We start from the raw sequence: 14,624 nt of genomic DNA on the forward strand, positions 1-14,624 counted from the left end.
AGATCTTCCCAATCCTAGCCAGACACATCCATACCAGACATTTAAAGCATATTTACACCGCTGTCATGGCTTCCCGTAAAGTATCCTGGGAACTGTAGTTTGTTAATGGCACTGGGAATTGTGAAGAGTAAATTACAGTTCCCAGGATTCTTTGGAGGAAGCCAGTGTTGCCACTACTCCACACTGGCTCTCAGCTTAATTCATTTTGGATCAGTCAGATGAATTTAGCCCAGGCGTGGGCAACTTGAATCCCTCAGGAGTCATCTTCCAGGGCTGCATTCCAGAGGTGGGCAGGCCTGGAACCAAAACTGGGTGGAACAACTTCTTTTCTTCCACCGGCTTCTCCTTTCCTCTCTTTGCCACCAACATTCTGAAATTACTCCAAGGGCTGCATGAAATTAAGCAGGTTCCTTAACTCTGCTTTAGTTTGATGGACTAGGACGCAAACTGTTGGAAAACCTGCTGAATTCTGTAACTTAATTGAAGGTGCTTTGTGTCATTGAAGGAAAGCCCTTTTTCCAAAGTTAGCTTTGTGTGCTGTTCTGATCTTGCCCTAAAATACTGTGGATTCCATCCCTTTCCCACAAATACTCCTTTCTCTCCCTATCTCTCTCCGTGTTGAGTTTTGAGTCCGGTGCACAGCAAAATGGAGGGGAGAGAGAAAGTTTATGGAGTGTGAAAGACAGGAATCCTGAGGGTGGAGGGGAGAACAGCTATATAATATAAACTGTTTAATACTGGCGGTGAACCAGAGTACTGCTTAGGAACATCTCCCAGCTGCTGGTTTTCGAGTAAACCGACTGGTCTCTGAAAGGCAAGGCAGCGCTTTTGCCCAGGGCGAGCCTCGGCGTCGTTTCCTCACGTTGCACGGCTCTGACTCGCAGGCAAGCGCGGAGCCGTGGCTCTCTTTCCCCGCGCGAGCGCGAAAGATCAAGAGGCGATACGAAAAGAGGGGCAGCAAACTGGGGAAGGACAAAGGAGGGGAGGAGCGGGTGGGGGAATGGGAGGAGCGAAACGGGGACTGGCGGGATGGGGAAGACTAGCTGGGAGGATGGACGGGGAGGAAAGGGGGTCGGGCGCATTTTCTGGGAGTCTGGCGGCGGCGGCGGCTGTGGGGGGTCCTGGGCGCGGTAACCTGACTCCGCTGGCCCTGGACGGTCGAGCAGGAGGAGATCGGCCGGGTCTGACGGTGAGTGGGTCTCTCTTCCCCGCGCCCCAGCCCGGGATGAAGGGAAGGTGCGCGCAAGGGCGAGAGCGCGCGCGCGCAATGGAGGGGCCATTGTGTACGAGAGGAGGTCCCGGCTGGCCGCCTCTTCGGAGGGGGACCCTCCGGCCCCCGAACTGGCGGGGCCTCCGCGGATGCGGAACAGAACCGGCTTTGTCTCTCCCCGCGGCTGGCAAGGCGGGCGAGGGAGGGAGGCGCGCGAAGAGCCCCGCCGCCGCCACGGCCCCTTCCACGCCTCCACGGGTGGCAGCTCCAGAGAAAAAGGGCTGGGCTCCAAAGACGGTTGCACGGAGCAAAAATGAAAAAAGGCCGGCTGGGTGCGGGCAGCTGCGGGGACTGGGGGAATACAAGGCGGAAAGGCGGCTGGGGAGAAGCGGAGGGCGTCCTCCACTTCTCAGGGTGGCTTGTCGAGAGCATCCAGGGAGTGGGGGACTCGGAACCGACGGCCTCCTCTGCGTTTGGGTTGCTTTCGAGATCTTGGGCAGACGGGGATCCCCAGATCTCACACCCAAAAGCGAATGAGATGGGGAAGCTTCGTTGCCCGAATCCGTCGTTTGATGCATGCAACTCTAGGCCTGCTTAAGATCACAGACGGCTTCCATTGATTCACACACACACAATTGTGTGGGAAGCGAGTTGCTGCCTCGTGGTGGAACCCCGTGTCGCTAGCAAACGTGTGAATGAAGCAATGCACTTGGGGAAAGAATCCTAGACTGGTAGAGTTGGGCGGGGCTCTGAGGAGCATCAACCTCCTGCAATGCAGGAATCACAACTAGATCATCCATGGCAGATGGCCATCCAACCTCTGCTTTAAAACCTCCAAAGAAGGAGAGTTCGCCACCTCCCATGGGAGTCTGTTCCACTGCCCAACAGTTCTTACTTTCAGAAAGTTATTCCTGATGTTTACTCAGAATCTTTTTTCTTGTAACTTGAATCCATTGGTTCAGGTCCTGCCCTCCAGAGCAGGAGAAAACAAGCTTGCTCCATCTTCCATGTGACAGCCTTTTAGATATTTGAAGATAAGGCTCACATGATGGGTCTTGCCCATATGGTTCATAGCAAGGGCAGCCAGTATGGTGCCCTCCAGCTGTTCCGGACTACAACTTCCATCATCCCTGACCATTGGCTACAACATCTGGAGAGCACCACATCAGCTAGTTACCCGTTTTATAGTACTGTATTACATTTCTGCACACGAACAGGACTGCACCACAAGAAAGAGGGAACCAATTGTTCTGGGTTTTTTGTGGATGAAAAGAGCTGATATACAGTGTAGGATTTCTGATCTGTATTAGTAGGCCCCTTTTTGAACTGTGGTATTACATGTTCTGCATTAATTAATAGATCCAGAGCAAAAGGGCAAAGGTTGCATTTGTGTCACTGCATGAAAAACTGTGCTGTGGTGTATATGCAAAACTAATGTTGAGCACTTAAAATCCCATTGATTTCAATGTGAGAATTAAGCAAGTGATTAATTTCCCCCAGTTGATGTCACCGGATCTTAGAAAGTGCTTGCATTTGACTAGAATCATACCTCTGATTGACAGACCTTTGGGCAGCTTGCTCAGGGTACCAGTGGTAACCAATGGAGGGAGTAGGCTGGTTCTTTCTAAATGTATGAAAATGCTTTGAGTCTCCTGATGAGTAAGAATTGCTACTGCCCTACATGTGTAAAATCTTTCGGAATTCTTGAGCACACTATTGCTCATTCAACAGAGAAAGGCACTGCAGATTGTGGGCAGAAATCCCTGCTTCCATTTAAAAGCTAGAACAGGGAGATATTCCTATCACTAGCTATCTACTTGTGTGGAATGCAATAAATGTTATGTACTTAACCCTGTTGTTGATTATTGTTATTACTCAAAGGACAGATTTAATTGGTGTAAAGGGAAATAGAGAATTATCTGTGTAGCAAGCAATTAGATACACAATAGTCACTGTGAGACAGATCTGTTACCCATACAATGAACTCTTAACTCATTGCCGCCTCAATTTTGCTACTGCTACTATAGCTGGTTGAAATTCTTGAAATGTCAGGGAAATACTGAAAAAACATTGAAGGCTAACAGTGCAAGCCTAACCATGTCTGCTCGGAAGTAAGTACCGTTGCATTCAATGGAGCTTACTCCCAGGTAAGTAGGGTTAGAATTGAAGTCCCATAAATTTCAATGTGAAGTGTGCTCAACGAATTTACTCTGGATCCAAATGGTGATGGGTGCCACTTTTCAGTAGATTATTAAAACAATAATGATTAATAAAACTTTATAATAAACCGGCAAAGGCTAATCTTGAAGAAGCTTTTCTCAATTGCAGGAGGGCAGTTACACCCCTTGGAACTGGGTGGTGGCAGCTCATCAAGCTGTTTCTGCTTCTTCTCCTTCACCTCAGGGCAAGGTGGCTGTTTGTTTACACTGAGTTGTGCCTCCCAATTGAGACATCCCCCACTACCTACTGTATTGGCCTGAATATAAGCCGCACTCAAATATAAGCCACACCTTTAAAATTGATGGGGGGGGGGAAGGAAAATAGACAATACCCGAATATAAGCCGCACCCTTAAAATTGGAGGGGGAGGGGGATTCCGAAAGGCACCCACCCAATGAAGCACAATCACACAACGAGGAACATGCACGAGGCTTGCCCAGGGAGGGTGGGGGGGGAATCAAAAGGGGGGTCAAAAATCACCCGTCCCAAACAAGTACACTCTCACCACTGAAGCCCATAGGGTCGTCCACTGCCTAATACAGTAACTGCTTTGCTGGCGGCCTTCCCCCTTCCTTACAGCAGTTCAGGGGAGGCTTGGGAGCGGCAGGTCGGCTGCACACCATTCACTTGCGCTCCTGGGCTGCTTCCTGGTGGGGGAGCCACGCCGCTTTGCTGGTGGCCTTCGCCCCCCCTTCCTCCTTCTTTCTGGTGGTTCAGGCAAAGCTTGGGAGCCACGGTTGGGACGGGCACCCTTGTCCCGCACCCCTGACGGCCCTCGTGGGCAGCTGTTTCAGCAGCGATATCGTAAGGTCACAAATATCAGCCACACTTTAACTTTTCACAGTCGGAATTTTTGGGGGAAAGTGTGACTTACCTTTGGGCCAATATGGTATATATGCAGCATTCCTCAAGAGAATAGGACAGACACTGAGTGTGAAAAATCTGCCAGTATTCTCCACCTGCATTGGCAGAGAATATATATAGTATCTCTTCTTTTTCAGGTGTCCAGCATGTCCTGGCTGCTCCAACACAGGACGCTCCGACAATGAGCATCAACTCACCTCTCAGCAACGAGAACGCCTCAGGGAACCTTACAGTGCTGGAAGACGGAGCTGGCCGAGTTACAGAGTCCATTGCTATTATTGTCATCACCATTTTCATTTGTTTAGGAAACCTGGTGATCGTCCTCACTCTTTACAAGAAGTCGTACCTCCTCACTCTGAGCAACAAGTTTGTTTTCAGCCTGACATTGTCCAATTTCCTCCTCTCTGTGCTGGTGCTTCCTTTCGTCGTGACCAGCTCCATCCGGCGGGAATGGATCTTCGGAGTCGTTTGGTGCAACTTCTCTGCCCTGCTCTACATGCTGATCAGCTCGGCCAGTATGCTCACTCTCGGACTCATTGCAATCGACCGGTATGCTGTCATAGAATCATAGCATCACAGAGTCGGAAGGGACCCTGAGGATCATCTAAGCCCAACCCCTGCAAAGCAGGAATATGCAGCTGTCCCTTATGGGGATCAAACCTGCAACCTTGGTGTTATCAGCACCAGGCTATAACCAACTGAGCTATCCAGCTGCTTTCATTACAGATGGGATGTGGGTGAGCAGTAAAGACTAGGGAAACCGCCTTCAGACCAGGTCCGGGGACAGTCTGTCCCCCGACCTCTTCTGAAGGCTGGGGGGGGGGGGGAACAAGGGCTTTTCTTCCCACTGCCAGCCTTCAGAAGGCTGTTCTGAAGGCTGGCGGTGGGAAGAAAAGCCCTTCTTCCCACCTCCCGCCCCGCAAGCTCCGGGGACAGGAGGGCTTTGCTGCCAACCGCCAGCATTTTAAAAGCCCCTGCTGTCCCGGGGCGATTTTAAAATGCTGGCGGGCGGGAGCGAAGCCTCCGCTGTCCCGGGGAGATTTTAAAATGCTGGGGGTCGGCAGCGAACGCTTCGCTCCCGCCCGCCAGCATTTTAAGATCGCCCGGGGCAGCGGAGAAGTCTCCGCTGTCCCGGGAAGGCAGGCGGGGGGGAGCAAAGACTTTTGCCCCCCGCCGGCCTTCAGAAGAGGTCCAGGATCTCTTCTGAAGGCCGGCTGTGGGCGAAAGTCTTTGTTCCCGACCGCCAGCAATTTAAAACAGGTCCCCGGAGATTTCCCTATGGGCTTTCGTCTTGCGAAGCAAGCCCATAGGGAAATTCGTCTTGCGAAGCGCCTCCAAAACAGAAAACCCTTTCGTCTTGCGGGTTTTCCGTCTTGTGAGGCATTCGTCTTGCGGGGTACCACTGTAAAATGTGAATAACAATAAATTCAGAATTCAAAAATCAATTTAGTGTACACTAAATTTAGTGTGCACATTCATGTAACATCATAAATGTCAGCTGGTGCTCCAGCACACCTAATTAAAAACTGCACAATAATGACAGATTTGTACAATTTATATTTTAGCATCATCACTTTGTGTGTCCTTTGAGCTCCAAACCATGCAATAGCTGTATCTGTAGAAGCTGCCCCTTTGGTTGATTACTGGGGCGAGTTTCAAATAACCGAGAGCAAGTTTTTCAAAGAAAAGACTCATTTCCGCTTCTTACTGCATGCTTTGTAAAGTTGCTGAATCCTCCTTTTATTTTTCCTCAGGTACTACGCTGTCCTGTACCCGATGGTTTACCCAATGAAGATTACAGGTAACAGAGCTGTTGTTGCCCTTCTGTACGTCTGGCTGCATTCCCTCATCGGGTGCCTTCCTCCGCTCTTTGGCTGGTCTTCGTTAGAGTTTGACCAGTTCAAATGGATGTGTGTGGCCGCGTGGCATAAAGAAGCAGGCTACACTGCCTTTTGGCAGATCTGGTGCGCGCTGCTGCCCTTCTTAGTCATGATGATTTGCTACGGATTCATATTCCGTGTGGCCAGGATTAAAGCGCGGAAGATTCACTGTGGGAGCGTGGTCATCGCAGAGGAAGACACCCAAAGGAATGGGAGGAAAAACTCCAGCACTTCAACGTCCTCCTCAGGCAGCCGAAGGAACGCTTTCCAAGGAGTCGTTTATTCTGCCAATCAATGCAAAGCTTTGATAACGATCTTGGTTGTGATTGGTGCTTTTGTAATCACATGGGGGCCTTATATGGTGGTTATTACATCCGAGGCGCTTTGGGGGAAAGACAGCATTTCTCCTGCTTTGGAGACACTGGCAACTTGGTTGTCTTTTACGAGTGCTATTTGCCACCCTTTGATTTATGGACTCTGGAATAAAACGGTACGCAAGGAGTTGCTGGGAATGTGCTTTGGAGACCGGTACTACAGAGAATCATTTGTTCAACGGCAAAGGACATCCAGATTATTTAGTATTTCTAATAGGATCACAGGTAATAAAGCATGATGGTATGGCTTATGGTATGATTTCTCTAAATACCACTTTCCCACCCAAAGGCTTGTTGCCTTTTTATTATTTTTATGCTTGCCAGGTGATGTTGAAGAAATATTAGTAGTCTCTCAAATGTTTTAGTTAAGGTTACTTAAACATTGGTTGCTCATGTCGACAGGGAAACATTCAGATTCCACTACCACTGAAAGGGAGAGGAATAAATTCCCCGTCTTTGATTTCTCCTTTGGAGATGGTATTCCTATCATTTGGTATTTAACTCTGGATTGTGCAAACATACTTGTAGCAGCATTTTCATTAACTCTCAGTACAGATGCTGCAGTTTAGCTGTTGGCTAAATCAAACAGCTGGATAATAAGTCGTGGGAGCTTCGGAAGATGCTTTTGTTAAATCTCCCTGCACCTCTCCAGGATGTAGTTTGCTAATGCTGAAGGTCTTTTTTTGCAGATTTGGGACTCTCTCCACATCTCACAGCTCTCATGGCAGGTGAGAGGACTTTAGGACACAGCAGCAGCACTGGTGATACAGGATTCAGCTGCTCTCAGGATTCAGGTAACTCTTCCTTTTTTAAAATTTCACTTGCATTTCCCAAGATGTGAGAAACTATTATTATAAGAAACTGGTGGCACTTGCTGGTAACAGTGTTTAGCAATTCAAGGTGCTGGTCTTGATCTATATAGCTCTCCATGGCTTGGGACCTCTGTACCCAGCAGAATGCCTCCTCCCACTTTTTTTTGCACGTATTCATCATAGTAATTCTTCCATAAATTAACTGTACAAGCCATGGTCTTGTTTTAGGAACAGATGTCATGCTGCTTGAAGACTATAGTTCTGATGGAGTCCATCACCCACATTGCCTTTATCCCCATCGACGGAGGAGTTCTGTGACTTTTGAAGATGAAGTGGAACAAACTAAAGGTGTGCTGAGGCTGGGTATTTTAGTCCAAAGCAGACAGAAAACACTTAAAATATTACTGTGTACTATTCAAGTGTTAAAAACCAGACAGACCGCTGTCAAAATAGCTTACAGCTATGAGACATAAGGTGGAAGAAAAGAGATGTTGGATGAAACACGATTTATTTACTACTTTTACCTTTCAGCAGGGACGCAGGTGGCGCTGTGGGTTAAACCACAGAGCCTAGGGCTTGCCAATCAGAAGGTTGGCGGTTCGAATCCCCATGACAGGGTGAGCTCCCATTGCTTGGTCCCTGCTCCTGCCAACCTAGCAGTTCGAAAGCACAAAGTGCAAGTAGATAAATAGGTACTGCTCCTGCGGGAAGGTAAACGGTGTTTCCGTGCACTGCTCTGGTTCGCCAGAAGTGGCTTAATCATGCTGGTCACATGACCCGGAAGCTGTACAGCGGCTCCCTCGGCCAATAAAGCGAGATGAGCGCCGCAACCCCAGAGTCGGCCACGACTGGACCTAATGGTCAGGGGTCCCTTTACCTTACCTTTTTACCTTTCAGCCAATACATAAGGTGTACAGTCAGTGCTTTTTTTCTGGGGGTAATCAACAGTACACAGTACTGACACATTTTTTCTAGAAGAAAAGCACTGTGTACAGTACTTGACTATATTCAACTTGGAAGGTTTTGGTTCACCTGTGGTGTAGTGTGTCATCTGAACCAATGAACTATGGTTAGCACTAACTATGGCTAGTTTCAAACATGCCAACAAAACTCTAGTTACTGAAACCAGTTGGTTTAAAACTAACCATATTTAATATTAGCCATTGTTCCAGATCTAGATGACATGACAAACTGAGGTTAATCCAAGGTGGAAGCTTCCAAATTCCTCTAGGTAGTGAAGGAGCAGGGGAGGCTGGCAAGGAATGTGTGACTTCAGGTGGTGACTAAGCTTGATCAGGTTTCACTAAACCGTTCGCATCTTGCTAAGCTATACTTTAGCATGGCAGCTGTTCTTCACTAATGGAAGCTAAGGAATAACATGCAAAAAGCCAAGGGGTGAAACATACAGTAAAGAAGGATAAAAACTACTTTAAAAACAGGGGACCCATATAGGGGAGCTATAGATTGTGGATAAGACACAGAAGACAATAAAATAAATTGGGACCTGAGTTAAGGAAATTGTTCAAGGGCAACTTACAGACCTGGTGCTGCAGGTATTGAATAAAATAATAACCTGTAATTTCTGTGCTACCGGTAAGACCAGGCATGGGCAGGTGTTTTGTTAGCTCATGGATAAAAACAATGATACAAGTATTTGTCCTGTTGTTATTATTACTGAAGTCAGTGTTTAATTCAGAACCACCCCCCCCCATTTAGATGACTTTTGCAAGCAGCCTCAATATCTGCTGCCAATACACTGTAGTTTAAGTTTACAGATAGATGTCTTTATTAAAATATCAGGCATTTGCTTTGCTTTGACTCTCCATTTGGTTAGCTTTAGAATTATTATGTTATTCCATGGTAGAATCCTGAAATTATCTATATTAATAGATCCACTGAAAAACTACTTTGTGTATGAAGTCTACAAATAGTTCCTTGTGGGCAAGGCTTCCATATGTTCTTCTAAACTGTCTGTTTTCTCTGTTCAGAAGCAGCAAAGAACTCTGTTCTCCAGGTAAAAGCTGACGTTCATAAGTCTCTGGACAGTTACGCATCCAGCCTGGCCAAAGCTATTGAGGCAGACGTGAGGATCACCCTGTTTGGTGGAGACGCTTTACCTGGCTCTCTGTTTCCAGTACGAACTGTGACAGGCGGCAACGCTGGTGCCCGGCGTGGGGGCAGGACCCACGTTGGCCAAAGACTGCAGCTACAGAGCATTGAGGAAGGGAACACTTGAAATTTCTCCCAACAAGGAACAGACAGAACCACTAGGGACAATACAGGGCCTTTTGAAAGGAAAGCAAAATGGCCTTCAGCGTTTTAGTCCAAGGACATCTAAAAAGAAAAAACCTGAAGTCTTGTCTTAACAGTATTAGAATTTGTGTGCATATGTCAAATTATGTGTTTTGCCCTTCAGGGTAGGGTTAAGGCCACCTTGTGCCCGACTGACTGCTCAGTTAGGAAACAGGTCAAAACAAAAAGGAAATTAGAAGTAGACAAGGGAGGCTACTCACAACATGAATGATAAGCTCTGCTTCTTGAAGTGATACGGGATTCCTTACAGGATCCTCTTCCTACTTGTTCTCTCTTTAATTCCACCCACTGACACTATCCCTTTGAGACAGCTCCTTTCCTCCACCCACCCTGTGCTTTCATAAATGCAACATTTCATAATGCAACAAATTCATAAAATGCAATTTCCTTCACATGCTCCTGGAGAACAGTATAAAGAAACACAACAGTTGCCTTAATAGATCAAGCGGAGTTTGTCATGTCTAGTCTTCGGCAATGGCTGAGAGATGGCATGATGTGGGGAAGGCAAGGAAACTGAAAAGGAAAACTTTCAGGCATCAAGGATTGGCTCCTTACCAGATCGGAAAGGAGATGAATAGGCTGCAATCCTAACCCCATTTGTCTGGGAATGAGCCCCACTGAATTCAGTACTTCTGAGTAGACATAAGTTAAGACGGCACTGTAAAGCAGGAGGTTTTTTATGGCTGGACACATGCAGAAATGTATGTCTAGTCTTACTTTAATGACTTGAGAAGTGCCATGTATGTGGTTTTAGCTAATGCACACCAGTTTACATCCCATTGGTGGTGTTTCCAGGTAAGCTGTGAATCAGGTTTTCCTGATGTGAAACCAGCATAAAGTGAGTGTTTGAAAACTGGAATTCATCAAGTCATCCACAGCACAGTGCAACTCATACTCAGTCAAACTGAAACCTTTTCAGACACCTGCTTGAAAGCCTCTGTCCCTCTTTTCTTCTCTCTCTCTCCCCCCCCCCCACCCTCGTACTTCTTTTTTGGGTTTCACAGAAAGGCTGGAATCTTGAGTCTGCTGAAACAATTGGGAGTTTTGCTGTGCCAGAGCATAGCTATCACTAATCAGGCTTTGACAAAAATTAGCAAATGGTTAGCTCAGAATGCTGGGTTTGCAGGGGCAGCTTTGAATTCAACAGCGCGTACTGTGAAGCACCTTGCCTTTACATTCTCATTTTATCCCATCCATAACATACAGAAATAGTAGGTGCTATTTACCTACTTGTGCCATATAGGGTTATTTAAATAATTATCATACAGTGGTCAAAACATATTTCAAGTGCCATGGATAAACCTCCAGACATACAGTATGTCCATAGCTACTAATTCTTTAAGGTTAGAAGGGAGAAATGAGACTCTTTTTAGTGGTGGTGCTGCAGCATCGTCTCCTGACAACCACTTTTAATTTCCACTTCAGTTCTGCTTAAATCTGTGGGAACGTATTCCAAGTAAATATAGCTGGGATCACAGCCATGCAGGCTGGGGCTGATAGGTGCTGGAGTCCAACAATATCTGGAGGGCCACTGGTTCCCCATCCCTGCTAATAGCCTAGTGAATATGCTAACAATGCTTTTATGTGCATGGAAGAGTTGCTGAAATTTCCCCTAAGTATTCCTCCTGGCACCACAGCAAAATGCTGCCCTGAAATACTCCCTTTCCTTTACAGGGGGTGTGGAGGATGTCATAAGGTGAGGCTTGTAAAACCTCTGGATGCGCTTTTAAATTTCATAAGGATATGTTTCCATTTGTATTACTCCGCTCAGTAATGTAAATCGCTGTGTGACAAAAAGCACTTGCCAATCTTTGGTTAAACAAATGAATCTTTAGAGTAACAATTATTTTGATGGTAGAAGTCCAAGATTTTGCACAGACCTTTTTTCAAACCATCTACCCAAATGATGTTTACAACAGTTACAACTGTGCCAAGAGCTTTGAAATGTTTTAATATTCTGTTTATAACACCTGTTCTGCAATACTGAGCAGCTCTTAACAACTTTGGTAAATGTGTTCAAGCACTCCTGCTGCTAATAACCTTTCTACAGAACAGCGGCATTTTTACACTTGCTTTCCCCCTTCCTTAACTGCAAATGGAAAATAATTACATATTTCAAATATTAAGGAATTCCCTCAGATGAATCACAGGTGGAGGCTACTGTGGCTAACATCTAAGGCTGCAGTCCTAAACACCTGGGAGTCTCATTGAACTTAAGAGTCTTTACTTCTAAGTAGATATACAGTGGTGCCCCGCAAGATGAATGCCTCGCAAGACGGAAAACTCGCTAGACGAAAGAGTTTTCCGTTTTGGAGGTGCTTCACAAAACAAATTTCCTATGGGCTTGCTTCGCAATGTCTTGCGAGTTCCTGCTGGTTTTTTTTCCTCCCCCCCTTTTTCTAAGCCGCTTATCAACTGATCCGATCAGCAGATAAGCCACTAAAAGCCGTTAATCCGCTAATCCGCCAATCCGCCAATGGGCTTGCTTCGCAAGACGAAAAAACCGCTAGACGAAGAGAATCACAGAACGGATTCTTTTCGTCTTGCGAGGCACCACTGTACTGCAATAATAACATAAACACAATGTGAATTTGGGGGGGGGGGAGATTATCCTAACTTTTCCTGCTGAAGACCTTGCATCTTGCAGGGCTGGCCCTAATTTTAAGCAGCACAAGGCAGCAGATGCTGGGATAAGGGAGAGCAAAGATGTGGTAGGGACTCTGCTTCATACAAACCAATCTGTGCCCTCTAAGCTGCCTGGAGATTGGGTGGTCTAGTCAGCCTCTGTATTTGAACTGGGGTGGAGCTGGAGCAGGGAACCATCCTGCCTTTCACCTCAGGCAGCAGCATATCTTGGGCCAGCCCTGGCATCTTGCAATGTCTTCATGTCATTGTCACATCTGATGTGCCTTCAGGACACTGCTACCAGCTCCCTCAGACCCCAGGTAATTCTCAAGTCACATAGTGGCAATGGAAGCTTGTGCCCCAAATCAAGAAGCCAAAAGTATTTTCAAGAGACTGATATGGTTTCTCGTGCCTGTACTGTATTTCAAAGAAAAAAACCTATTGGAAGTAATTGGGCCTATTAAACCAGCCTTGTTTCCGTAGCGGAGGAACAGATGGAGGAGTCAGATAGCTATGGTCAGCATTTGCTGTTTCATTGCAAAGAACTTTGAAAGGGTGAATAGATCAATTTATGGAGGATAAGACTATAAATGTTTACTAATCCATGATGCCTATGTTATTTCTCACATCAGAGGTAGCATGCCTCTTGGTGCCTGTTGCTGGGGTTCACGACAGGGAGAGTGTTGTTGCACTTATGTCCTACTTGTGAGCTTCCTGTAGGCCTCTATCTGGTTGGTCACTGTGAGAACAGGATGCCGGATTAGATAGGCCTTTGCTTTGGTACAGCCGGTCTCTCTATTTCCTTATGGTACTCTTACTGAGAAGAAAAGTAAGTTAATGAAATAATATTGTCATGCAGATTTTTGTCATTGTTGCATTCTCATTTTGTATTCCCTCCCCCAATTGTTAAAAAAGATATATGGTTTTCTATATGAATGCTTTGAAAAATTAAAAAAAATGTATGAAGATAGTGATTTTCTATCCCAAGGAAAACTCAGGAAAATAAGGGATTTGTTAGACATTTGCAAGGATCAGCTCTTTCAACAAGGTCTGATTAGGTGGCACAAAAAAACCCACAGTAAATTTAACAATTTTCTACAAAGCTTTTCTTTCAAACTATTATAACAGAAGTTATAAGTAGGATTATGTAATGCCTGTATGTTATAGAACCTTTATGTCTTATACAACACAATTAACTGGTAATTTAATCTTTAGCCTATCAGCACATATTTTATCTGGATTATTATTATTACTATTATTAATTACATGCATATCCCATCTTTCCTCACAGTAGCTCAAGGGTCGTATACGTGGTTCCTTCTCCTCACTTTATCCTCACAACCCTGTGATGCATGTTAGGCTAAGAAACTGACTGGCCAAAGGTCACCAACTGAACATGGCTGAGCAATGACTTGAACTTAGGCTTCCTTAGTCCTAGTCTGGCATCATAACCATTACACCACACAGTTCTTTAATCAAAACAGAATATTAAGCAGTGCCTATAGATATAGTTAAAGTTGCAATGCTAAACATGGGAGTAAGAGCCATTGCATTCACAGGGTCTCACTTCTGAGTTGACATGCAAAGTATTGCACTGTTGTCTAGAAGTATAGCAAGTCTTAAGGTTCCATAACTTTACTTACGTTTGTGACATTAACCTCAATATATACCTGTTTTCAACCCCACAACCTGTTTTCTGCCTAAAACAATTTCCAGAGAAGTAGGTGTATGCTAGTGTTAATCTCTTGCAGCAAAACTGTTAAGTTGTGGGTGAGCATATCAGACGACACAGCAATTCTTCAAACAGCTCTTGTTCATTCACAGACCTGAACTGAAGGGTTCAGCCAGCCTGCTTATATAGAGCTCCACTACAACGCAACAGTAGCAGCTTTCTCTAACTATCCAATCACTGAATGTCACTTTCAATCCCTTATTTGCATATGTGGACCTGAGTGAAAACTATCTACAGTATCCCCCTGCTGGCTCAGGGTGAGAACTTCAGTACATAACAAAAACACCCTGTGGCACTTTAAAGATAAGAATATTTGTTGATTGAAGAAGCTGGGGTGGACTAGTGGCCATCAGATAGGTATTGTAATCTTCATTTGGCTCCTTTTTCTTTGTAGGTGTCCAGCTAGTGCATATCATCAAGCCAAAGGCCACGGTCAAGCACCAATGGGCCTTTCCTTTCCCAAGGGATCACCTATTTACCTCTCTGTGTTTATTTCAAAGCATTTCCACACTGGTTAATATTTCAATAATATGTTGAGCGGTGTTGAAGTATGTATACTTGGCATACCTCTAGCTGGCCCCTTTAGTCGGGAAAT

General features: G+C 45.8%; 1 protein-coding gene across 2 annotated transcripts; it reads left to right on the forward strand.

Annotated features, from left to right (window-relative positions):
- The first annotated feature begins 1,059 nt into the window (after window positions 1-1,059).
- GPR161 (G protein-coupled receptor 161) lies at window positions 1,060-9,901 on the forward strand. 2 transcript variants are annotated; one of them, XM_082221013.1, is made up of 6 exons: window positions 1,060-1,189; window positions 4,431-4,842; window positions 6,048-6,772; window positions 7,237-7,341; window positions 7,588-7,707; window positions 9,348-9,901. In XM_082221013.1, exons 2-6 carry the CDS (start codon window positions 4,475-4,477, stop codon window positions 9,593-9,595), a joined length of 1,566 nt encoding a protein of 521 aa, XP_082077139.1. In that variant the 5' UTR covers window positions 1,060-1,189; window positions 4,431-4,474; the 3' UTR covers window positions 9,596-9,901. The 2 variants fall into 2 exon arrangements, with proteins under 2 accessions (XP_082077139.1, XP_082077140.1); XM_082221014.1 differs by having other exon boundaries at window positions 6,048-6,094.
- Window positions 9,902-14,624: the final 4,723 nt, after the last annotated feature.

This window comes from Podarcis vaucheri (assembly GCF_965113315.1).
Source record: "Podarcis vaucheri genome assembly, chromosome: 4".
NCBI lineage: Eukaryota > Metazoa > Chordata > Lepidosauria > Squamata > Lacertidae > Podarcis > Podarcis vaucheri.